The sequence below is a fragment of the Macaca fascicularis genome, chromosome 8 (genome assembly GCF_037993035.2).
Source record: "Macaca fascicularis isolate 582-1 chromosome 8, T2T-MFA8v1.1".
NCBI lineage: Eukaryota > Metazoa > Chordata > Mammalia > Primates > Cercopithecidae > Macaca > Macaca fascicularis.
In genome coordinates, this window is record NC_088382.1 from 129,445,001 (window position 1) to 129,472,087 (window position 27,087).

The 27,087-nt window shown below is 42.4% G+C and overlaps 1 protein-coding gene across 4 annotated transcripts in view; it reads right to left on the bottom strand.

Moving 5' to 3' along the window:
- Window positions 1–18,129, bottom strand: part of DSCC1 (DNA replication and sister chromatid cohesion 1) — a 22,437-nt gene extending 4,308 nt beyond the window's left edge. The window contains exons 1-8 of one of the 4 annotated variants that reach the window (XM_005563994.5): window positions 17,821–18,129; window positions 15,272–15,440; window positions 12,307–12,441; window positions 8,935–9,025; window positions 5,575–5,713; window positions 4,747–4,799; window positions 3,746–3,900; window positions 1–68 (exon numbers count right to left, since the gene is read on the bottom strand). The exon at window positions 1–68 is cut by the window's left edge and continues 81 nt beyond it. In XM_005563994.5, coding sequence (XP_005564051.2) covers window positions 1–68; window positions 3,746–3,900; window positions 4,747–4,799; window positions 5,575–5,713; window positions 8,935–9,025; window positions 12,307–12,441; window positions 15,272–15,440; window positions 17,821–18,002 — 992 coding nt within the window. In that variant the 5' untranslated portion in view covers window positions 18,003–18,129. The remainder of the gene's footprint in view (window positions 69–3,745; window positions 3,901–4,746; window positions 4,800–5,574; window positions 5,714–8,934; window positions 9,026–12,306; window positions 12,442–15,271; window positions 15,441–17,820) is intronic. The other 3 variants (XM_015455139.4, XM_045398630.3, XM_073999356.1) reach the window with 3 other exon arrangements.
- Between the last annotated feature and the right edge of the window lie 8,958 nt (window positions 18,130–27,087).

Here is a 27,087-nt window from a genome sequence, read left to right on the forward strand (position 1 = left end):
GGTAAATCATCTACTTTCAGCAAAGATATGATTTCCGGTCTCGAGTGTCTATCCACCAGCGCTAAACCCTACAAGAAATGAGAAGAAACACAGCAGTTAAAGTAATGTTGTAATGTTTAAACATGACTCATTCTTTTACCTTTAGGTTTAGCTTAGCTCAAGATATTCAAAATGTCAGCTACATGGAACTTAAACTATCCAGAGATTTACAACAGCCTTTTTCATACAAAGAGCTCCTTTAAGCAGTGACTTCTTTCCTCCTCTGCAATCTGGCTTCTACCACCAGTAGTTTATCAAGATAGCTCTGGTTCTAAAGGTCACCAGTAACCTGTCATTGCCAAATCCAGTGGGCCCTTTTCTTGGATTCATCGTGTTAGCCTTCTATTTTCTTTTTGAGACAGAGTCTTGCTCTGTCACCCAGGCTGGAGTGCAGTGGCGCAGTCTTGGCTCACTGCAACCTCTGCCTCCTGGGTTCAAGAGAGTCTCCTGACTCCACCTCCTGAGTAGCTGTGACTACAGGTACAGGCCACCACGTCCAGCTAATTTTTATATTTTTAGTAGAGAAGGGGTTTCACCATGTAGGTCAGGCTGGTCTTGAACTCCTGGCCTCAAGTGATCCACCCTCCTCAGCCTCCCAAAGTGCTGGGATTACAGGTGTGAGCCACTTTGCCCAGTCCCTAGCCCTCTATTTTCTTCGTTACTGTTGATTACTCCTTCTTCTTTAAATCTCTCTCCATCCCTGACATCACAGTCTTTTTTTTTTTTTTTTTTTTTTTTTTTTTTTTTTTTTTTGAGACGGAGTCTCGCTTTGTGGTCCAGGCTGGAGTGCAGTGGCCAGATCTCAGCTCACTGCAAGCTCCGCCTCCCGGGTTTACGCCATTCTCCTGCCTCAGCCTCCCGAGTAGCTGGGACTACAGGCACCCGCCACCTCGCCCGGCTAGTTTTTTGTATTTTTTAGTAGAGACGGGGTTTCACCGTGTTCGCCAGGATGGTCTCGATCTCCTGACCTCGTGATCCGCCCGTCTCGGCCTCCCAAAGTGCTGGGATTACAGGCTTGAGCCACCGCGCCCGGCACATCACAGTCTTATTTTCCTCATAACTTGATGTTGTAGCTCCCTGAGGCTTCCATCCCAACCACTCTACTTGCTTCACTGTCACTCTACTGAGTAACCTCATCTAAACCTGTAGCCTAAGCCACCACTTACTTGCTAATGACTATAATATTTATATCTTCAGCTCAGATGTCTCTTTTGAGTCCCAGACCTCTGTATCCAAATCTATACATGAACTCGTTTATCATCCAAACCTGCTCTAGTTCCACTATCCTAGGAAAACAGGAAACCTAGGCATCAGCTTTGATTCCGTTAGTCAAACACCATACCTATGTGGTCACTGAAGTCTATGTAATAGATGTTAAGACTTCAGGATTCCTCTATCCATTCCCCCATTACCTATCTCTTTGACCAGTACTCTCTTAGTTGGGAACATATGTGTTGACAGCCTGCACAGTAATCCTTTTTCAAATCTAACCAACCTTCCATCTGTCCATCTTCTTTACTGTCATAGTATTCTTTTCAAAAGGCCAAACTGATGCGTTTCTAATGAGGTAACCCCTCTAATTAATGTCACTCAGTGGCCTCAAAGAGCTTTCTAGATAGAGCTGAAATTCCTTAGCGCAGTCCATAGTGTCCTTACCTCACAAGCATCCTTTACTCCAGCCCATGCATCCCTACAACAGTGCCTCAGTTTTTATTTGCCCCCCAACTTTGCTATGCTGTCCCAGATTTCCACCTCTGACCTTCCTGCCATCTAGAGAGCAACAGTTCATCTTTCCACTCAGCAGCTAAAACGTCTGTTCCTTCAGAAAGTCACCCATGATTGACCAGTCTGATAGCTAAGCCCCTTTTCTTTGCTCTCATAACATCGTGTGCACGCCTTTCCCGTGGCGTAGATCACTCTGCATTGTAAGAACAGATTTATGCATGTAATATGTGTCCATACCCCATTGCGAGTCCCCAGGCTAAGCACCATGATGACACCTTGTATGACATTTTCTCCTGAGCACCTAGCATGGTGCCTCGACATAGAACTCCATAAATACCAAGCAAATCTTTACATTTAACTAACGGTATATTTACCAAGTATACGCCACATGCCAAGCAGTATGCTACATACTAGCAAGCAACAGCAAACAAAATGCCATCAAAGTAGAGAGCGGTGAACCACATAAACATTTTTCCAAGCTAAGGGGAGAGTGCCGTGAAGGAAAGCATAGCGTGCTATCGAACAGTAAAACCAGAGGCCTTTGCTTCAAGCGGAGAATGAAGGAAGGCCTCCTTGATGAAGTGACTCAGATGAGCAGGAGGTGACCAGATGAAATTAGAGTATCATTCTAGAACAAAAAGCTTTGTTTGAAGGTCCTAAGGTAGGTGAGAGCTTGATGATCTTGAAAACCTGAAAGAGGGCTGGTATGCAGTGAGCAGAAGGGAAAGTAGCCAGAGATGAAGCTATGAGGGTGATCCTGAAGGGCCTTTATAGGCCAAGACATGAATTCTGAGTTTTTTCAATCCTGAGTGCAATAGGCAACCATTAAACTGATTTAAGGCCAGGTGCAGTGGCTCACACCTATAATCCCAGCACTTTGGGAGGCCAAGGTGGGCGAACCTCCTGAGGTCAGGAGTTCGAGACCAGCCTGACCAACATGGCGAAACCCTCTCTACCAAACATACAAAAATTAGCTGGGTGTGGTGGTGGGTGCCTGTAATCCCAGCTACTTGGGAGCCTGAGGCAGGAGAATCCCTGGAACCCAGGAGGCGGGGGTTGCAGTGAGCTGAGATTGAGCCACTGAATGAGACTCAGTATCAAAACTAACTAACTAAATAAATAAATAAAGTGATTTAAGCAGGACATTCATCTGATCTGACTGGCATTTATTTATTTATTACTTTTTTTTTTTTTTTTTTTGAGACAGAGTCTCGCTGTCACCCAGGCTAGAGCACACTGGCATAAACTCGGATCACTGCAGCCCCCGCCTCCCAGGTTCAAGGGATTCTCCTGCCTCAGCCTCTCGAGTAACTGGGATTACAAGTGCCCGCCACCACACCTGGCTAATTTTTATATGCTTAGTAGAGACGGGCTTTGGCCATGTTGACCAGGCTGGTCTTGAACTCCTGACCTCAGGTGGTCTGCCTGCCTTGGCCTCTCAAAGTGCTGGGATTACAGGCGTGAGCCACCACACTTGGTCTGACTGGCATTTTTAAAAGATCATTCTAGTAGCACCACAGAGAACGGATTGGAAGGGAGCAAAAGTAAAAGTGCAAGGGGCCTGCCTAGGGATGCTATTGCTGTTTAGAGGCAGAAAATCAAGGTAGTCTGGACTAGGAGAGGGGTGCTACAAATAGTGAGAAATGGAACAAAATAAGATACCTGAGTAGGAAGAGGGATTAAGAGGAAATGGACCCAAGCAATCTTACAGAGGTGATAGATATGTTCTAAAACTGTATTGTAGTGAGAGCAACTTACTAAAATTATTAAAAATATTTTAAAGGTGTAGTTTATAATATGTTAAGTATACTCCAATACTTTATTGGGTTTTAAGGACTATGTGATGGATTGGATGTACATGCACTCCTAATGGGTGTCTAGGAAAAGAAATTGGTTCCAAATTCAGCTCCAACTCAAGTATCATTCACCTAGTAATTTTAATCAACTGTTGAAGTAAGGTGGAAATGTCTATTGCTATTACCTTAAGCTGATCAAGACTAGTTATCATTCCTTCAGGAACACTCTGCTGCCATACTTCTTGAAACTCAGCGAGATTGAATTTCACTGCATTCTGAAGTAGCATTTGTGCTGTTGCTCTGCATATTTTATCAGCATCCAACTCAAAATAAACTTCGCCTAAGGAAAAGGTATCAGATAGTTTCAAATTATCATCTTATAATTAAATACTATACTAACATTTCCTTTTTTTACTGCAGTTTCTTGAAAGGAATTATACACCTAAACTCACTTCCACAACCCTGTAGTTCGTTTTTTTTTGTTTTTTTGTTTTTTTGTTTTTGAGATAGAGTCTCACTCTATCTATCACGCCAATGCACTCCAGCCTGGGTGTGATCTCGGCTCACTACAACCTCCACCTCCTGGGTTCAAGTGATTATCCTGTCCCAGCCTCCCAAGAAGCTGGGATTACAGGTGTGTGCCACCACGCCTGGCTAATTTTTTTTATTTTTAGTAGAGATGGGTTTTCACCATGTTGGCCAGGCTTGTCTCGAACTTCTCACACCTCAGGTGATCTGCCCACCTTGGCCTTCCAAAGTGCTGGGATTACAGGCGTGAGCCACTGTGCCGGCCTTTTTTTTTTTTTTTTTTTTTGAGAAGGTCTCACTCTGTCGCCCAGGCCAGAGAGCAGTGGCACAATCAAGGCTCACTGTAGCCTCGACCTTCCCAGGCTCAGGTGATCCTCCCACCTCAGATTCCTGAGTAGCTGGGACTACAGGCCTGTGCTGCCACACCCAGCTAATTTTTGTATTTTTTTGTGGAGACAGCGTTTTATCATGTTCTCCAAGCTGGTGTCGAAATCCTGGGCTCAAGTGATCCACCCACCTCAGCCTCCCAAAGTGCTGGGATTATAGGTGTGAGCCACTGCACCCAGCCAGAGTTCTTATTTTTAACACCAACAGGTTTTAGAAAGGTATGCCAGTTTTAACATATAAGAGTTAAATGAGAATATTTTCCAAATCTTACCTTCATCTACATATTTCTTCCCATAACATTTAAGACAGTGTTCTATCATTTCCCTGAAAAATTTAAAACACCCATTTGAAAAGTTATAAGTATTTTTATGCACTATATTTTAACTCCACTGCCAACTCAAAATTAAGAAAGAAATTTGATATTTCAAATACTAAGTGATTTTGGTTGCCAAATAATATTTTATTTAAAGTAGGAACTAAAATATACTGAGTAGCTACTATGTGCCAGGCCCCATGCTAAACATTTTAACATCAATTATGTAAGCATACATTTATTATTATAAAATAGCTCAAACATATTATTTCCTTACTTTATTTATTATTATTTATTTTTATTTATTTTTTTTGAGAGTGCAGTAGTACGATCTCGGCTCACTGCAACCTCCACTTCTGGAGTTCAAGCAATTATCCTGCCTCGGCCTCCCAAGCAGCTGGGACTACAGGCAAGCACCAGCACGCCCAGCTAATTTTTGTATTTTTTAGTAGAGACTGGGTGTCACGATGTTGGCCAGGACAGTCTCGATCTCCCGACCTCGTGATCCACCCACCTTGTCCTTCCAAAGTGCTGGAATTACAGGCATAAGCCACTGCGCCTGGCCTATTTCTTTATATTTTTATGGCCAAAAACAAACAAGATAATGCATATGTATTCACCTCAGTGACCAAAATTCCCAAATCTTCTTTGGTTGTAATTTTAAACATTTCTCAAAGATATCAAAATATAACTATTGTAGTTTATGCCCTGGGTTTAATTCCAATCTATAAAAGAACTCCCTTCCCCTTAAGGAAATCTGGATAGACAAGAAATTAAAATACTTACTCTGGCTCCAATGGTCCAAGTTCCTGAAGGCATGTATTCAAAGGAACTTTGCTAAAAGACCATGATTCAGAATCCACAAGCTGAGTTACATGATTCAGAAGTTTCATCTCATAATCAAATTCAAGAATCCTCCAATAACCTACAAATCGCATAAGTTATATTTACCAAAGAACTTTTTTTTTTAAGGCAGGGTCTCAACTCTGTCACCCAAGCTGGAGTACAGTAGCGTGATCTCAGCTCATTACAACCTCCGCCTCCTGAGTTCAAGCAATTCTCCCACCTCAACCTCCGAAGTAGCTGGGACTACAGGCATGCACTATCATGCCTGGCTAATTTTTGTATTTTTAGTACAAACAGGGGTCTACCATGTTGGCCAGGCTGGTCTTGAACTTTCGACCTCACATGAGCAGCCCACCTCGGCCTCCCAAAATGCTGGGATTACAGGCATGAGCCACTGTGCCTGGCCCAAAGAACATTTTATGTAAACTAGCTAATAGATTGATAAAGTCACAGCATACTCTTGCCTACTGCAAAAATGAGACAATAGGCTGGGTGTGCTGGCTCACTCCTGTAATCCCAGCACTTTGGGATCCTGAGGCCAGGAGTTTGAGACCAGCCTGGCCAACACAGTGAAACCCCATCTCTATTAAAAATACAAAAACTTAGCTGGGCACGGTGACACACACCTATAATCCCAGCTGCTCAGGAGGCTGAGGTATGAGAATTGCTTGAACCTGGGAGGCCAAGGTTGCAGTGAGCCACGATTACACCACTGCACTCCAGCCTGGGCAATGGTGAGACTGTCTCAAAAAAAAAAAAAAACTATTCACTTTCTGTAAACAGTGCTTCTTCTTAAGCTTTTCTCCCAATCATTTTAAATTGTATCTTCAGGGAGATCAAGTTGTTTTTCAAGAGTACTTTACATATGACTAGCTTTTCTCAAGTGCTTTCTTTCTTCTTTTTTTTTTTTTTTTTTTTTTTTCCTTAGAGATGGGGTCTTACTCTTGCCCAAGCTGGTCTTAAACTCCTGTGCTCAAATGATCCTCCTGCCTCAGCCTACAGAGTAGCTGGGATATTAAAGGCACATAGCATGGCACCCTTCTCTCCAGTGCTTTGACATTCAACTATCTCACAATAATCTTGTCATTCTAAACAGAAATTAGGAAATCTGCAGTTGGTACAGTCATTTCATTAGAGTATCATACAAATGAGGTAAAGGTCATAGGTTCACTATTCATGATCATCTCTGCTGTGCTGGACTACCATGGTTATAACTCTCATCACAGCTATCTTGCAGAGGCATTTCTATACTCATAACGAAGTCCAGCTCACCAAAGAGATGATAGACTCTGAGGTACAAGGTGGATGAGGGCCAAGTTAAGGGCTGGGCATCATAAAGATCCCTTTCCTATTCCTGTGAGAGATTATGACATGCCATTTTATTTATTTATTATTTATTTGTGATGGAGTCTCACTCTGTTGCCCAGCGTGGAGTGTAGTGGCATGATCTCAGCTCACTGCAACCTCCACCTCCCGGGTTCAAGTGATTCTCCTGCCTTAGCCTCCTGAGTAGCTGGGACTATAGGCATGCGCCAACATGCCCAGCCAAGTTTTTTGTATTTTTACTAGACAGGGTTTTGCCATGTTGGCCAGGCTGGTCTCGAATTCCTGACCTCAGGTGGTCCACTTGCCTCGGCCTCAAAAGGGCTGGGACTACAGGCATGAGCCACTATGCCTGGCCATGAAATGCCATTTTATAACTGATGGCAGGACCACCACCCCAGAGAAAGAAAAGTATACATCCACCATTTCTAAGGGAGAATGTTTCTAGTCTTACTCTGAAAACATAAAGGCAACATTTAAAAAATGGATTGTGTGATGTAAAACTGAGGAAGAAAGCGAGAAGTAATCTACGCATCCCCCTACAGAAATTGTATCCATCCCCATGCTGTTAATAATGCAAAGGGCTGCATTAAAATGCATAGTTTCATCTGCCTTTTTTTTAAAAAAAAAAAAAGAAAAGAAAAGCTTTAGGACCGGGCACCATGGCTCACACCTGTAATTCCAGCACGTTGGAAGGCCAAGGCAGGAGGATTACCTGAAGTGAGGGGTTCAAGACCAGCCTGGCCAACATGGCAAAACCCCATCTCTACCAAAAACACAAAAATTAGCTGGATGTGGTGGCACGTGCCTGTAACCCCAGCTACTCAGGAGGTTGAGGCATGAGAATCACTTGAACCCACGAGGCGGAGGCTGCAGTGAGCCGAGATCACGCCACTTTACTCCAGCCTGGGTGACAGAGTGAGACTCCATCCAAAAAAAAAAAAAAATTAATTTTGCTAGTTCAAGGACCTGGGTTATATGCCATATGCTGTCACTAACTCCACATGTACCCTGGACAAGTTAGTTGCCCTTCCTAGGCCTTAGTTTCCTTACCATTTATAAAAAATAAAAGATTAGACTATTTGATGTCTAAGGACTTTATTTATTTATTTATTTGACGGAGTTTCACTCTTTCACCCAGGCTGGAGGGCAGTGATACGATCTCCACTCATTACAACCTCCGCCTTCCAGTTTCAAGGGATTCTCCTGCCTCAGCCTCCCGAGTAGCTGGGATTACAGGCGCCCACCAACACGCCTGGTTAATTTTTGTATTTTTAGTAGAGATGGAGTTTCACCATGTTGGCTAGGCTGGTCTCGAACTCCTGACCTTGTGATCGGCCAGCCTCGGCCTCCCAAAGTGCTGGGATTACAGGTTTGAGCCACCGCGCCCAGCCTGGACCTTTCTTAATCAAACATGGTTCTTCCTTTACCATTTAATTCAAAAAAATTGGAAGGAGTCAAAGTGTGATTAAAGTCACTGGTAGCAGACTGACCTCATGTAAAGATGATCACATGTAGTCTCTATCCCACAACGAGAAAGACAAATATTACCATCTTTTCTTTTTTTAGACAGAGTTTCACTCTGATGCCCAAGCTAAAGTACAGTGGTACCATCTCAGCTCTCTGCAACCTTTGCCTCCCAGGTTCAAGCAACTCTCGTGCCTCAGCCTCCCAAGTAGCTGGAATTACAGGCATGCACCACCACACCCAGCTAATTTTGTATTTTCATGGAGACAGGGTTTCACCACGTTGGCCAGGCTGGTCTCAAACTCCTGGCCTCAAGTGATCCACCCGCCTCAGCTTCCCAAAGTGCTAGGATTACAGGCGTAAGCCACTGCGCCCGGCCCAAATGACACCATCCTTAAACCCAAAAGAATATTAAATAAACTATATGCAGTAGGGTGAAGATGTCCAAAAACTTCTCTCCCTTATGATGGCCAATGTCATCATTGTTATAATAGTAGTAAGTAACACTACCTCCAATCTCACAGGCATTTAGAACTTGTAATTGGGTCATTATTTCTTCCTCACTTGCCTGAATTTGATCAAGCAAATCTTCAGTCGTATACTGCAAAAAGAAAAAAATATTTTAAGACCTTTGAAGAATATTTTTAGATTTCTTGCTGAATATTGGGGAATAAATACATGAACAGATTAAGGCAATATTTATGCAGTAGCTCAGTTTCTTTTCTTAATGTATAATGATTTCTACACAAAATCAATGTATATCTTAGAAAACAAAGAGGTAAATCTTCATGACACTGGATTTGGTGATGGCTTGTTAAATGACACCAAAAACCAAGCAACAAAAGAAAAAGTAGATCAACTGAACATCACCGAAATAATAAACTTTTGTACTTCAAAACATTATCACCACAAAAGGACAAATACTGTATGATTCCCCTTATCTGAGGTATTAAAAGCAGTGAAATTCATAGAGACAGGAAGTAGAATGGTGGTTGCCAGGGGCTGAGGGGACGCAGAAACAGGAGTTATTGTTTAACAAGCACAGAGTTGCAGTTTGAGAAAATGAAAAAGTTATAGAGATGGATGGTGCTAAAGACTGCATACCACTATGAATGTACTTTATGCTACTGAACTGTATACTTTAAAATGGTAAATTTTATTTTTTCTTTCTTTTTTTTTTTGAGATGGAGTTTTGCTCTTGTTGCCCAGGCTGGAGTGGAATGGCACGATCTCAGCTCACTGCAACCTGCACCTCCCAGGTTCAAGTGATTCTCCTGCCTCAGCCTCCCGAGTAGCTGGGATTATAGGCGTGCGCCACCACGCCTGGCAAATTTTGTATTTTTAGTAGAGACGGGGTTTCTACATGTTGGTCAGGCTGGTCTCGAACTGCCGGCCTCAGGTGATCTGCCTGCCTTGGTCCCCCAAAGTGCTGGGACTACAGGCGTGAACCACCCCGCCCGGCCTCTTTTTTTTTTTTAAATACAAGGTCTCATGCTGTCACCAGGCTGGACTGCAGTGGTGTGATCATGGCTCACTTGCAGCCCCAACCTCCTAGGCTCAGGTGATTCTCTCACCTCATCCTGGGACTAGAGGTATGCAACTATGCCCAGCTAATTTTTAAATTTTTTGTAGAGACAGGTTCTTGCTGTGTTGCCCAGAATGGTCCCAAACTCCTGGGCTCAAGCAATACTCCCACCCTGGCCTCCTAAATTGCTGGGATTACAGGTGTGAACCACTGCCCCCAACCCCAAAAATGTTAAATTTTATGTTATGTATATTTTACTGCAATAAAAAAAAGCAAGAAAGTCAAAAGACAGCCCACAAAATGGGAGAAAATATTTGCGAATAATATATCAAAGGACTAGTATCTAGACTATCTAAAGAATTTGCTTACAACTCAGTAATAAAAAGACAAATAACTAAAAATCAGGCAAAGAAACTGAATAGGCATTTCTCCAAAGATATACAAATCGTCAATAAGCCCGTGAGGTGTTCAACATCAATGGAAACTAGTGCAGCCACTCTGGAAGACAGTATGGCAGCTTGAAAGCTTATACAGAGTCACCACATGACCCATCAATTCCACTCCTAGGTACATACCCAAGAAAAATGAAAACATAGGTCCACATAAAAACTTGTACATGAATGTTCACAAAAGCATTATTCATAATAACCAAGAAGTAGAAGTTACACAAATGTCTATTAGCTGACAAGTGAATGAATAAAATATGGGTATGTCCATAAAATGAGATATTATTCAGCAAGAAAAGGAATAAAACACTGCAGCCGGGCGTGGTGGCTCATGCCTGTTATCCCACCACTTTGGGAGGCTGAGGCGGGCAGATCACCTGAGGTCAGGAGTCCCAAGACTAGCCTGGCCAACATGGTGAAACCTCATCTCTACTAAAAGTAAAAAATTAGCTGGGCATGGTGGCGTGCACCTGTAATCCCAGCTATTCGGAAGGCTGAGGCAGGAAAATCACTTGAACCCAGGAGATGGAGGTTGCAGTGAGCCAAGATTGTGCCATTGCACTCCAGCCTGGACAAGAAGAGCAAAACTCCACCTGCAAACAAAACAAAACAAAACAAAACAAAACACTGATACATGCTACAACATAAATGAACCTTGAAATGATTAGGCTAAGTGAAAGAAGCCGGTCAGAAAAGGCCACATATTATATGATTCCATTTATATGAAATGTCCAGAATAGGCATATATATAGACAAAGTTTATTAGTGGTAGCCTAGAGCTAAGGGGAAAGGGGAAAGAAGAAAGTGGTACTGGAAGGTGACAGCTAAAGGCTACAGGGTTTCTTTCTGGGGTTATAAAAATGTTCTAAACGTGATGGTGGTAATGGTTTCACAACTCTGTGAATGTACTAAAAAGTATTCAATTGCACACTTTAAAATTGGTGAATTGTTTGGTATGTGAATTATATATCTCAATAAAGCTGTTACCAAAAAAAGTTTTAGAAAGAGCCCATTGGAAAAAAAGGGAACTTCTAGTATAAACATGGTCTTCATATACCAGCAGAATTCTGTCATTTTTACTTTAAAAACTTTAAAACTGGCCGGGCGCAGTGGCTCACGCCTGTAATCCCAGCACTTTGGGAGGCCGAGGCGGGCGGATCACGAGGTCAGGAGATGGAGACCATCCTGGCGAACACGGTGAAACCCCATCTCTACCGAAAATACAAAAAAATTAGCCGGGCGTGATGGCGGGCGCCTGTAGTCCCAGCTACACGGGAGGCTGAGGCAGGAGAATGGCCTAAACCCGGGAGGCGGAGCTTGCAGTGAGCCGAGATCGCACCACTGCACTCCAGCCTGGGCAACAAAGCAAGACTCGGTCTCAAAAAAAAAAAAAAAAAAAAAAAAAAACACTTTAAAACTGTTTTTTACTTTGTTTATATTTTTCCATACTTTCAGGAATTAGTTAATTTTGACACTGGAGTAAGAATATCTTCCATTATGCCCCTCTCAAGAGCATCTAGTCATATTTTTAATTAAATAAAAAAATTTTTTACCTCTAAAAAACTATTATTTCAAAGTTAAGAATATGAGAAGCTTTTAGCTATATAAATGGCATTATGATATATAGGATCTGCCTTAAAATACTCTAGAAAAATTAAAAAGATAGAAGGATAGAAAGGGGATAGAAGAAACAAGACTGACAGGACATTAATTGTTCAAGTGAATGATGAATATATGGGGGTCATTATACTACTCTTGTCTGTTTTGGGGTATGCTTGAAATTTTGTAACTTTTTTTAACACAAGCATTTAACAGCTATATAACATAAATTTTAAAAAGAATGTGACCATTGAGTGCCTCTGATTATAGTTGTTAAATTCCAAATAAAAAAAGTGAAAATAAGAGTCTTACTTTTGAGCTATTTGAATCCTTCTCTTTTTGACTGTCAGGTCCTTCATACGGATTTTCCATCAAAAGTTTCTTTAGCTTCTTTAACTTAGGTCTACATCTTCTTAATTCCCAATAATTATTAGAAAAACCAAAGATCTGGAAATTGTAATATATCATAACCTTTTAGGGGCCATTCTAAAGGAAAATTTCATATAAAATTCCAACTTATTAATCTGCCCCCTCAACAAGTACTGAGAAAAGGAAGCTCCAAGGTATTCTGCTTTGTATCAGGAAGGTATTTTTCCAGCCATCTTGACTAGATGGATGGGCATCCTCAAGACCATCTTTTCAGATCCCCTTAATAAGATACTGTCAACATTGTAAGAATCAATAATTGAGTGTCACATCTCAAATATACTCTGAAAACTAGAGTATGCCCAGAAAAAATGACCAGGATGGTGACAATTCTCCAAACCAGGTGGAAACAACTAAAAATGAATATACTTAGGCAAAAAAAAAAAAAAAAGCAGAAAACAGAGAAAAGGTATTATCATAGTCTTCAAATAGGGATGTTAAAGGGAAGAGGGAGTGTGTTGCTCATGTCAAAATGAGGCAAAAGCTAAAGGAGAGATTTCTGTTGAATGCAAGATCTTTGTACTGTTTAGAACTGCAGCTAATTCCTCTGTTTGATTTGTGAAATAGTGAGAGCCTACCACTCAAAATCCATTTGATAAGAAGCCAGAGAATGGATGAGTATCTGTTACCCTTGCCTGCACCTACAGGACTTGCCTAGTTCCTAGCACTGAGTAGTTGCTCAATAAGTGTTTCAGGCCGGGCGCGGTGGCTCAAGCCTGTAATCCCAGCACTTTGGGAGGACGAGACAGGCGGATCACGAGGTCAGGAGATCGAGACCATCCTGGCTAACATGGTGAAACCCCGTCTCTACTAAAAAAAATACAAAAAAATCTAGCCGGGCGAGGTGGCGGGCGCCTGTAGTCCCAGCTACTCGGGAGGCTGAGGCAGGAGAATGGCCTAAACCCGGGAGGCGGAGCTTGCAGTGAGCCGAGATCCGGCCACTGCACTCCAGCCTGGGCAACACAGCTAGACTCCATCTCAAAAAAAAAAAAAAAAAGTGTTTCATAAAAGAAAAAAAAAAGGCTAAACTGGATTACCTTTGGGATGCCCTCCAACTCTGAAATGGAAGGACAGGGGATGCTTCTACTTTCAAACTAGGATAAGGCTTGATTGACAAGATGAGGCCTAGAGCCTGAAGGAGATGTTGCTGAATCTAAGGCCTCCCAAAGAAGAGCTTAAGGACCAAATCTGACAGACTGATTTTATCCATAGTTAAAAGTGGTTTGCTGTTTCATGATCATCTCAGGAAAAACAAAGCAAAACAAAAAAATGGCAGCCTTCTGGCTACATCCAATACACAGATATTGTGGTATGCTTTTGTGTGCTAGGGGAGGTTTGGCATAGTGTTTCAATTAGATGCCAACATTAAAAAAATTAGATTTCACCCCAAAAATCTAAATTTCAAGAATTACTTGGAAAAAATAAGTCTAGCAATGCTGGGCCTACTTTCCCACAAGGCAGCTGAGTAGTGGCCATCCACCTACTTGGGGATTGTGCTTTGCCATTTGCTGCAGACCCAACCACTCCCTGTTACTCCTGGGTATCTACCACCATTTATCAACCCCAGCCTATTTCTTATGTAACCCTTTAAGCATCTGAGTTTCAATCACGATTATGGCTTTGGTTAGCAGATCCTGAAGTTTTAGCCAATCTCAGTACATAGAATTTCCATAACAAGCAAGAGCTCAAAGATTCTTACAGACATTATTATGCCCTCACAAAAACACCTACAGAACACATAAGTGATGGAAAAATTACTTTTTTACAATAGGATGAACTGCCAATATTTTTAGTTAATTACAATGAAAGACTTAAAACCCTATAAAAACCAACCTAGTGTATTTACTGGATGTTCCTCTGTTCTAGTAACATCACATGAATCACTGAAGCTTCCCAGCATTTTCCCTTCGTTCCTCTCCAACTCTGTATTTAAGGATATAGTTGGCCTAAAGTCATTCTCAAAGAAATAAGGGCTATGCTTGGATTGTTATGTATGTAACAGACAGAATGGAGATTTGTTTGGTTACTGCCATCAATATTCTCCAAAATAATTAAAAATTTATTATACTTGGTGATGGATATTAATGAACTAAACCAACTTCAAAGCTAAGAAACACACTTCCTTCAAAAACTCAAATTTCTTCATTTCTTTTCTGGAGACAGAATCTCGCTCTATCGCCCAGGCTGGAGTGCAGTGGCATGATCTCAGCTCTCTGCAACCTCTGCCTCCTGGGTTCAAGCAATTCTCCTGCCTCAGCCTTCCAAGTAGCTTGGATTACAGGTGTATGCCACCACGCCTGGCTAATTTTTTGTATTTTAGTAGAGACAGAGTTTTACTGTGTTGCCCAGACTGCTCTCAAACTCCTGAGCTCTGGCAATCTCCCCACCTTGGCCTCCCAAAGTGCTAGGATTACAGGCGTGAGCCACCACACCTGGCTCAAATTTCTTCATTTCTCCTCCTCATAAATATTATCAAATGAACCAGTTATGGTTTGAGGGAGTCTCCTTTCAAAACATTTCCACAGCAAAATCTACTAAAAATAAGTAGGATTTTTAGAATGAGTCATTGAATAACAAACTTTGCACATTATAGAAAAAAGATCAAATTGTCTGGGAGTTGAAAATCAAAATAGGAAAAATCAGACAAGTTCACAAGACTCCAACAAACCAGTTCACAAGACTCCAACAAACAAGCAACAAACAAGCAAAATGCTGAGAAATTCAAATTTCTTTAAAGAACTTCTTAGATTCTCCCTGATTATAGATTTTCCACGTAAAGTTTTTAAAGACCAAATTACCATATCTGTTTTCATTCTCAGACTTTTATAAATCAGAGTACAGAAAAGAGCACCTCAGTGTGAATAATGTTACAGTGTGAATCTTCCTTCTTCAGCTGGTCTGGAGTTTTACAACCAGGAATGAAAAGCAACATATTGGAAGTGTCTGCTATCTTCAAGTCGTATGTTTTGTCTTTACTGCACAGCACAGCTTGCTCGTCTTTATCACCACGAATCACAAGACTGTAGCAAAATGGGGGAAAAATACATGATTTATTGACATTCCAGTAGACACTTTCATTAGAAACAGTTCTCAAACCCTCTAGGCTTACAGAACTTAGAATTAAGTTTTGATGCTGCCTCTGCCCCCTGCTAGCACAATGATGGATTCCACACAGCAAGCATTGGGCTAAGTGAGAGCCACACAGACGGCCCACCCAGAGCCTCATTAAGGAAAAATAACTAAAGATGGGCAAGACAGATCCACAGAGGCCAAGAGGACAAATGGCACTACATGGCATCTTTGTGAAAACTGCTGGAAAGAACATAAGACAAAGCATCTTGAAGCCTCAGTCAAGCTGTCAAATTTTCTACAACATGCTAAAGTGGTACTTCTCAAATGTATGCACAGGCATCTTAGAGAATGTTGTTTAAAAGCAAAGTGGGATTCAGTGGGTCTGGGATGGGACCCAGGGTCCTGTATTTCTAACAAGCTCCCCAAGAAAGGCCAAGCTGCTGCTCCTGGTACCACCCAAGTGTCGTCCTTGTTTTGTTCTGAGTATTCCCTCACAATCAAAACAGCACATCCTGGCCCAACCATAAGTTGTGTTGCCAAAAAATTGGGACCTTATGAAAAAAAGGATGCAATGGTGAATGAAAAATATGAAAAGGATATGTTTACAAACTGGACTAAACCAAAGACTTTGACAAAGGGATTTTGTCACAGTTGAAGAAAAGCAAGGACACCGTGGCTCATGCCTGTAATCCTAGCACTTTAGGAGGCTGAGGCCAGAAGATTGCTTGAGAGCAGGAGTTTGAGACCAGCCTGAGAAACAGAGCAAGACCCCATCTCTACAAAAGAAAAATTTTAAAGTTAGCTGGGTGTGGTGGTGCACATCTGAAGTCTCAGCTACTCAGGAAGCTGGTGGGAGGATCACCTGAGCCTGAGTAGTCACGGTACCATCATGCAGTGAGCCATGATTGTGCCACTCCACTGCAGCCTGGCTGACAAGAGTGAGACCCTGTTCCCACCACCCTCTTCCCAAAAAAAAAGATAAAGAAAAAAGAAGGAAGAGGGAAAGGATGAAGGTGAAGAGGAGGAAAAGGAAGGACTAAAGACAAAGATGATGGCAACCACAGGGGAGTTGGTTCTAGCAGTTTTCCTTGCCTGTAAAGTATTTAATACTCCTGTGCGCAACTCGTTTCTTTTGAATAAATAATAAGAAACCAGAAATAGCAGACTGTGTATTTATTTTTGACTAAGTCTTCATTTAAGTGAAAAGAATAAAAGGTTTTTTAGATTCCCAGCGCTAATAAATGCTTGATAGGCCCAAGTACCTAGTCTTTAACATTTATTTGTCTAACTGCACCACCCCCACTTTGAAATATTTTGTTTATACCATCCCTCCCTACACCCCAAAATTAAAAACACACGTTTCCAGGGCCTTTGTTTGTTTGTTTGTTTTTGCCAGCTGGATTAACTAGAACTGGACCGAGAGAAAGCCCTCACACCTGAGTTCCTTTCGCAACTCTCCACCAACTGAGCTGGGATGGAAACAGACGAGTGAAGTTCTTTCAGTTCCGTTAAAGGTACTTTGAGGTATATAGTAAGTATCTGAAGAATGGCCAGTTTACGCTAATACTCTTTGGTGGGCAAAGTTCGAAAATTGAAAGACAGCCTAAAGGATTCCATTAAGAAAAAAGAGAAAAAATAGCCTAATAAAATATAGGTGTCGGAGGACCAATTGTGCAGAAGAGAATCAAGCTGGAGCTTCCTATTTTGCAGGAGTTGGGACTGCACAGGGTGGAGGGATACAACGATTCTCTAGACTTCTCAAGACTGCTTTAAAAAAACTACCTCAACTTCGACTTTTAATCAATCATCTTGCAGCAACTTTGTTTCTGACCTGGAATTAGAAACAGCTTCAGATCCCTACTGAGCAAGTTTGCTTTGGGGTGGGTGGGGGTCTCACCCAATTACCAAGTCTGTAAGCTGATTCCCAACACTTCCTATCGTCTGAGTAAAATAAATATAAGTGGAAGGCAAGAATTCTATAAATAGTGGATATCACCACTGTATTTTAAGGTAGAATGACCATGACCGGTGTCCTGTAGAGTCCCTGTAATCACCGGTAACTCTTCAAAAACTTCACTGAGGTTGTATTAGTATTTCCTGACCTGCTCCCGCTGACACAGGTCCCCAAAGTCAGCTGGACCAGTGCTACTCATCACCGCAGTGCAGCTAACTGGACTGCCCACCGGAGGCGTGGACTCCTCGGGAACAGGCTATGAGCCCCCCGCCAAGTCAGTGCATCTCTCTGGCCGTTTCCTCATCCCGAGTTTCCCCGATTAGAAAATAACGTGGCCGGCCCAAGGCTGGGGGCGCGGTGTGTCCAGGGCTCACCTGTGTCCATCTTCCAGCTGCTGGCACAGCGTGGGCTCCAGCTCCAGCAGGCAGAAGTCGCCGGCGGCAGCGCCGCTGGCCCCCGGGCCGAAGCCCAGGCAGTGCACCGCTGGCAGCAGTTCGGCCGCGTTCAGCTTGGCGATCTGCAGCGTCGCATCCACCTCCTCGCGGGTCCTCTTCATCGCAGCGCCGGGTCTAGGAGTCCCGCCGCGCCCGGGTGGCGGCGGGCTTGGCAGGCAAGAAATAAGTTCCCAAGCAGCGGGACGCTAGGAAACCTGAACGTTTCGAAAGCCCGCCAAGGCGGCAGTGGGCGTGTTTCCGGGGCGGAGCGCGCTGCGGGCACGCCCTCGGGAAGGCCTGCGCGCTCCTGGGTACGTGAGCCCCTCGGTGCCCCACGCTGTACCGCGACTGCAGGAAGGAAACGCGGCTTCCCGGGGGGCGGTCTCGGCGGAAGCTCGCAGGGCAGAGCTGCGACCCGGCGAGTTGGGACACGGATTCCTCGCCCACCCTTTCCGCTGTGCCCTTGCCCGCCCCGCATCCTATCTTCAGCCCTGGTTTCCAGCCGATGCTCCCATTTCCTCGCCGTCCACATTGTCTCATCTTCCGCCAGTGGCGGGCACTGTGATAACCACTTGGCACGTATAATTCCATGAGCCCGTTGCCACAACCCTGTAAGGTGGTCCCTTGGTCATTACCTTTTGCTAGTGAGGAAGCAGGCTCCTTGCTCGTGATGGCAGAGCCAGGAGGTAACAGAGTCTGACTCCAGCTTAGTCGACTGTGGCTCCAAAAGCTTCCTGCTAGGTTTTGTGCAAATAACCCATGCTTGGGAGCCAGGCCCTGAGGAGTATCTCACTTCTTTGGGCCAGGGCACCATCATATCTGGAGACAACGACGAGACTAGTCTATTCGTTGAATACCTAGTGTTAACCAAAAAGTGACTGATGCAGGTCTCGTTCAATAGAGGTTGATTTAACCAAGGTTGAGGACGCACCCGAAGGGAAAAACACAAGTCACAGGAGCATCTGTGACTTGCACATTTTCCAAAGGTTTGGGGAACTTCAGTATTAAGAGTTTTAAGAGAAAAGGTTTTCACTATGCGCACATACATGGATTGCTTGCAACAGCATAATGTGTAAACTTTCCTAGAGGTGCTTACAGACTCATTTAGGGCCCTGGCTGTCCCTGAGAGCTAAAATAGTCTGGGAGAAATCACTTTACAGATGGTGACCTCCTACTAGTTAGTGCAAATCAGACCTTGCTTGAAGTGAAAGAAAGTGTTGGGTAAGGTGTTGAATTCAAAGGATGTGAGCAGGCATTTTTTTCAACTCTTGGGTAAAATGATATGAAAATACCAGAGTAGGTCATCCCAGGAGTCTGGGCAGTGCTTTCACTGGTGGTGGAAAGGTTGGCTCATGTGACCTACTTCTTCACTAGCCTCTTTTAAAACATCTGAATGCATAGGAATTCGGTGGAATGAAATCCTGAAAGTGAAAGTGGTTGCCTGATGAGAAGTTATTATTGAAGAGAATCAACCATTGTAGTTGCTCTATTAAATGGGAAACATTCCCTACAACTAGAAGCAGTGTCAACTAGAACCCTGACATTTACATCAGACAGGCATGGCTGGGAATCCCAACTCTCTTCAGAACTGTGTGACCTAAGGCAATTTACCTAATTTCTCTGAGTACAACTTCCTTGTCGATAAAAAAGGAGATAAGACCTACATTCTAAAATGCATGGCTGCTTAATAAATGGCAGCAGTTCTTTTTGTTTTTATGTATTAATTCATTATGAATTTAATTTCCAATTAATGATATGAAATTATTGCCATTAATTTGATATTCTGGCAGGGAGTTGGACCTGGGTTCCTCTCATAAGACAAAATGATGATAGTTTTTATTAATTCATTCTTTAAAATTATGTTAATACGTTTTTCTAAAGTAAGAAATTTTCTGTACCTTTTCAAAAAATGCTTGAAGCTGGCTTAATCATTCATCTGGTAGCAGGAAAAACTATTCTTTATCAGGTAAAAAAAAGAACTGTTATAATAAATTTCAAAAGTTCTGTTCATGAGAACGGAATCAGTTAAAATTGATTCCGTTCTCATTGACACTGTACTCTTGATTATATTGCTTATATATTGTGTTTCATGGCACGAAATGAGAATTTTATTTACTGAATCATAGTTCATATTATAGAATCATGTATGAAACATTTTTCCTTTTTTTTTTCCTTTCTTCTTCTCTTCTTTTTTATTCGATAAAGAGCACAGGGACAGTCGGGCACAGTGGCTCACGCCTGTAATGCCAACACTTTGGGAGGCTGAGGTGGTCAGATCACCTGAGGTCAGGAGTTTGAGACCAGCCTGGACAACATGGCGAAACTCCGTCTCTACTAAAAGTACAAAAAAAGTAGCCAGGCATGGTGGCAGGCATCTGTAATCCCAGCTACTCTGGAAGCTGAGACAGGAGAATCGCTTGAACCCAGGAGACGGAGGTTGCATTGGGCGGAGATTGTGCCACTGCACTCCAGAGTGAGACTCTGTCTCAAAAAAAAAAAAAAAAAGGAACACAATGACTTCCAGGCATTCCAAAAACTGAAAATGAAAATGTAGCCTTGGTTTGGGTCCTCATTCTTATTACTGTGACTCTCTAACAGATTTTCCTGCTTTTCATCCCCCTTCCCACTGCCCATCCATCTCTATACCACAATCAGATTAATTTTCTGAACCTTAAGTTATCTAATGACATTACACTATGCTCACAGGTCACCAAAGCCTCCCTCTCCTGTCAAAGCTCATACTCAAACCTCCACTGGCTTCTGGTTTTCTGTGCTCTGTGTCCGTTCTGCCTTTCCAGACTCCATGGCCCTGAGTACTCTTCGCACACAAGATAGTCAAACCTACAGATGGCCCTGTCCTTCCCTACTTTCATGCTTGTGTGGCCAGGCATGTTTAATTTCAGCTATCATTTACAAATTATTATTATTTGAGATGGAGTCTGGCTCTGTTACCCAGGCTGGAGTACAGTGGTGCGATCTCGGCTCACTTCTGCCTTCTGAGTTCAAGTGATTCTCGTGCCTCAGGCTCCCAAATAGCTGGAATTACAGGCGTGTGCCCCATGCCCGGCTAACGTTTGTATGGTTAGTAAAGACGGGTTTTCGACATGTTGGCCAGGCTGGTCTCGAACTCCTGACCTCAGGTTATGGCGATCCGCCCACCTCCTCCTAAAGTGCTGGGATTACAGGTGTGAGCCACCGTGCCCAGCTCATTTACAAATTAGAAGAGTTTTCATTAACATTTTGGTTTTTTGTCTTTTTTTAAAAAATCAGGATATCTCTCAACGTGGGACTCATATTTCTGGATAGCAGCAGTGGGCTGGAGCTGCTAATGGTTTCTTCATAGTTCTTTTCAGGCCTGTGCCAGGCTCTCTCAATATGGACACTTATATTATTCTTCAGTTCTGGGAAGTTTTATTATATGATTTCCTTGATAAGATCCCCTCACCCCTACCCCATCCCAGATTTTTTTTTCTTTCTTTCCTTATTTTCTTTATTTTCTTTTTCTTTTCTTTCTTTTGAGACAGGATCTCACTCTGTTGCCCAGGTTTGAGTGCAGTGGCTCCATCTCAACTGACTGTAACTTCTGCCTCCCAGGCTCAAGCTGTCTTTTCACCTCAGCCTCCCAAGTAGCCGGGACTACAGGCATGGGCACCACCGTGCCTGGCTAATTTTTGTATTTTTTTTTTTTTTTTTTTTTTTTTGGTAGAGATGGGGTTTTGCCATGTTGGCCAGGCTGGTCTCCAACTCCGGGACTCAAGTGATCCACCCGCCTCAGCCTCCCCTAAGTGCAGGGATTACAGGCATGAGCTACAGTGCCTGGCCTGTTCTATATTTTGGAAATCTACTTTTTATACTTTCTTATATAGACATGTAAGTTTCAATATCAGATATTTGGTTTTAAAAAGATAAAGAAAATGGTAGAAAAAGTGGGGCAAAATGTTAACAATTGGTACAGCCGGGTAAAGTGAATAAAGGTCAGGGAAACTCAAAGCCTAGGTACAAGAAGTGAGTGATGGCCCTAGGGCAAGTATCAGGTTGATTGAGCAACTAAGCTGGTAGTTCCCTCGCGTCCAGCTACAATGAGCTAGCAGTAACTTTGTAAGCTAAAGCAGTGGGAAATGGTCTTGGATAGGCAGAGAAATGCGCCCCCTCCCCGCCTTGCAGCTAATGAATCATGCAGCGGTGGGGATAGTTTGTCTTCAGCTCCCAGAAGACAAACTACCACCAAACCTCCCTATTCAAGGTATGGCCTTACTCCCTCCCCACAATCTCTGGAGTTAGGGAGAGAACACAGAACAGCTGGTACACAGGGCTTCTCAAATATAAAGCTGAAGAGAGAATCGTTTGTGTATATCCAATAGCACAAAATAGAGACATCTAAAATCATCAAATAGAAGAGTCAGCACTCAAGGAGGGAGAATAGAGCAAAAACCACATGACTTTATGGCAAATACACTATCTTCACAGTAATGGGAGATAATTCACAGAAAAGAGTCAATCAGAGATCAGAGATCATTTCCCTGCTTCCCAAATGTCGGTGCCATTTGGAATGGCATATTATTTGGCAGCCCCTCACATTAGGTCTTTCACTCATAGAGTAAGAATTACTAGGCCAGGTATGGTAGCTCATGCCTTTGGAAGGCCAAGGCAGGAGAATTGCCTGAGCCCAGGAGTTCAGGACCAGCCTGGGCAACAGGGAGACTCCATCTGTACAAAAATAAAAAAATTATAGTAGAAAAGGTCAAGTAGAACACTGAAATAGACTTCATGCAGAAGTTAAAAACAGCATCACATAACAGTGGTAATGGTAAACATTAATGCTACCCTTAAAGATTTAAAGAATGCAGAGATAGTGGTTCCTCTTATACCTGCATTTAATTCACTTGTCTGGCCCTGCAACTACTATGATGAATGTCGTATATTTCCTAAGACAGTTTAGCATGGTTTACGGTTTTTGTATCTGTTATGTCTGACCTCATCTCTCCCACCCTTTTATCTTTTTCTATTTATAGGCATATTTGTTTTGTTGCTTATTCATTATCTTTCATTGGATTGCTTTTGTTTGCTTTTTCCTCCAGCAGTTTGGAACATGTGTACCCTAGCCCGACTCATCTACATCTACGGCTTTCCCTTTTCCTCTTCAATGTTTCTTTGTAGCATTGGGCACGCTGACTTTCTTTTTTGTTTTTTTTTGTTTTGTTTTGTTTTTTGTTTTGTTTTTTTTGTTAGGTTTTTATTTACATCATATTGCCTCCTGCCATACAGGGCTCTGTCTGGCATTTTCTTCCTATGTTCTTTATCTGGGTGACACCTATTCATTCTCTAGCCGATAACACTGTCTGATAGAACTGACTGAGATGTTGGAAATGTTCTATAGCTGCACAGTTCAAGTGGTAATTACTAGCCCCATGTGGCTTTTCAGTGCTTGAAATATGGACAGTGAGAATGAGAAACTGAATTTTAAATTGTATTCCATTTTAGTTAATTTAAATTTAAACATCCACCTGTGGCTCGTGGCTACTGTATTGGAACGCTGAACTCCCAATCAATAGTCGCTTCTCAGAAATCTTTCTCTGATCTCCCTGATCAGGTCAAATCTCTCTAATATAGGCTCTCATGGTAGAAGGTCTTCTCATTTTTAGTTTTAAGTAAATTGCAATTTTATATTTATTTGTGTGATTACTTAATATCTTTTTTGTCAGGCTATAGACTTCAGTAAGATAAGATTTTGGTTATCATTAAGCAAGTGCCCAGCATGTAGTGGATCATGATATATATTTGTTGAACAATTTGTTGAATGAATGAATGAATGAATGAATGAACGAATGAATTATAACAATGCTTTACCTCTAAGGAGAGCAGTAGAAAGGTAGATAAAAAGGGATTTCTGATTTATCTTTATATATCTCAACACAGAGAACATATTCATGCATTAAATATATGCAATTAAAAACATTTAAAAATTTTCCTCAGCTTTACAAAACCCAGTGTACAGACAATAACTTCAGATGAACAGGTAATAAATCATACATGAATAAAGAGAAAGAAAAAAGGAAAGAGAAGAAGGGAGGGAAAAGGAGAAGGAAAGAGATGATCATTCTATTTTGTGACACAGATTAAAGGGGGACAAGAATAGAAGCAAGGAGACCTGCTAAGAGGCCAAATGAGTGATGAAGGTAGCTGGATTTAAGAAGTAATTTGGGCTGGCCATGGTGGTTCTTGCCTGTAATGCCAGCACTTTGGGAGGCCCAGGTAGGAAGACTGCTTGGGGCCAGGGGTTTGAGACCAGCCTGAGCAACACAGTGAGATCCCCATCTCTACAAAAATAAAATAAAATAAAATAAAAATCTTTAAATAAAATAAAAATTAGTTGTTGTGGCACATGCCGCAGTCCCAGCTACTCAGGAGGCTAAGGCAGGAGGATCACTTGATCCCAGGTGCTTGAGACTGTAATAAGCTATGATTGCACCACTACACACCACCTTGGGTAACAGAGTGAGACCCTATTTCTTTTTTAATTTTTTATTTTTATTTATTTTTTTTTTGAGACAGAGTCTTGCTCTGTCACCCAGGCTGGAGTGCAGTGGCACGATCTCGGCTCCCTGCAACCTCCGCCCCCTAGGTTCAAGCAATTCCCTTGCCTCAGCCTCCTGAGTAGCTGGGATTACAGGTGTCTGCCACCACGCCCAGCTAATGTTTTTTGTATTTTTAGTAGAGGCAGGGTTTCACCATGTTAGTCAGGCTGGTCTTGAACTCCTGACCTCAGGTGATCCACCTGCCTCGGCCTCCCAAACTGCTGGGATTACAGGCATGAACCACAATGCCCAGGCCCTATTTAAAAAATAATAATAATAATCTGGAGATAGCCTGTAATCCCAGCACTTTGGGAGGCCGAGGTGGGCAGATCACGAGGTCAGGAGATCGAGACCGTCCTGGCTAACATGGTGAAACCCCGTCTCTACTAAAAATACAAAAAATTAGCCGGGCATGGTGGCGGGCACCTGTAGTCCCAGCTACTCAGAAGGCTGAGGCAGGTGAATGGCGTGAACCCGGGAGGCGGAGCTTGCAGTGAGCCGAGATCGCGCCACTGCACTCCAGCCTGGGCGACAGAGCAAGACTCCGTCTCAAAATAATAATAATAATAATAATAATAATAATAATAATAATAATAATCTGGAGATAGCATGGAAAACAGTGAACTTGGAGTTTGAATTAAGGTCTTGCCAGAAGCTAAAATATAAAGCTTTAAAGTGTACATATATTGTAGTTATGAGAGTGCCTATGATTGAGATCATCCAGGGACAGTGTGATGTGCAACGGATAAAAGGGCTGAAGTTAAAGCCTGCTAACATTTGAGGTGGAAGCCTTGAAAGAAGTATCTCCCCAGAGGAAAGAATTGCAGGCAGTTGGAGAAATAGAATAAAGCAGTGTCTTGGAAACTGTATTACTTTGTTTCAAATAAGCAAGTTCTGGTTTACAGCAAGATTCATTTCATTCTGTGATAACTAGAGTAACTTAAATTTTAACTTCACATCTCTTGTTAAACTTCCAAGATTTTGCTTATAACACAATCAGGATTTTTTCCCCACTAGATGGCGGTATTATTTAATGTTTTATGGAGCAGCCTGCTTTGCCTTTTTTTTCTTCCACTGCCTTAGAAAGGGAAGTGAAGGAATATTTATTCAATATTTACTGAGTTAAGCACTTAACTGAGTACCCTGTATAGGCAGGGCGCGGTGGCTCACGCCTGTAATCCCAGCACTTTGGGAGGCCGAGGCGGGCGGATCACGAGGTCAGGATATCGAGACCATCCTGGCTAACATGGTGAAACCCCGTCTCTACTTAAAATACAAAAAAAAAAAAAAAAAAAATTAGCCGGGCGTGGTGGCGGGCGCATGTCGTCCCAACTACTCGAGAGGCTGAGGCAGGAGACTACTCGAGAGGCTGAGGCAGGAGAATGGGGTGAACCTGGGAGGCGGAGCTTGCAGTGAGCCGAGATCATCGCGCCACTGCACTCCAGCCTGGGCAACAGAGCGAGACTCCGTTTCAAAAACAAAAAAACAAACAAACAACAACAACAGCAAAAACAACTGAGTACCCTGTATATGCTATCTCATGCAGTCCCTGCAATAATGTAAGTCAGAATCTTGGCATTTCTCTGTGCAAAATGCTTCAGTGGATTCTGATCTCCTTTAGATTAAAAACCAAAGTCCTTACCAAGGTCCATAAGACCTTACACAATCCCCATTGCCCCCACATACCATAACCCATACCTTGCCACATTTACAGAACGCACTTTTACCTTAGGGCTCCTTTGTTTTTTTAATCAACCTTTTTGAGGTATAAATTAAGTAAAATAAACTGCATCTGTTTAAAGTATACAATTTAATCTTTTGGCACACGTACACACTGATACCTTCTCTTTCTTAGAGGCAGGAGCAAACTTTTTGGGGTGATGAGAATATTCTGCATATTTGGTTTTTAATATTCTGCATATTCTCATCACCCCCAAAAGTTTTCTCCTGCCCTAAGTAAAAGAAAGAGAAGGAATATTTATGAAATACTAATTTCTATTTACTTTGTGTTTGCGTTACTCTTCTTTTTCTAGATTCTTATCATTGTGTTAGACCTTTCTTCTTTTCTAATATAAATACTTAAAACTATTAATTTTCCTCTAAGCCCTGCTCTAGTTACATCCCACAAATGTGGAGATGTAACTGAAGTATTGGAGAGTTATCTTTCTTTTCTTTTATTTATCTTTTTGGAGACAGAGTCTCACTCTGTCACACAGGCTGGAGTGCAGTGGCGCAATCTCGGCTTGCTGCAACCTCTGCCCCCTGGGTTCAAGCTATTCTCCTTCCTCAGCCTCCCAAGTAGCTGGCATTACAGGTGCCTGCCACCATGCCCAGCTAATTTTTGTATTTTTAATAGAGACAGGTTTCCCCATGTTGGCCAGGCTGGTCTTGAACTCCTGACCTCAGGTGATCCACCCGCTTTGGCCTCCCAAACTGCTGGGATTACAGGTGTGAGCCACTGCACCTGGCCGGAAAGTTATCTTTCATTATTACACAGTTTGAAATGTTTTGTAATTCTTGTGATTACTTATTTGATCCATGGATTATTTGGAAGTGGATTGTATTTCCAAGTATTTGTGATTTCCTAGATATTTTACTAATTTTTAATTTAATACTATCATGGTTTAATTTA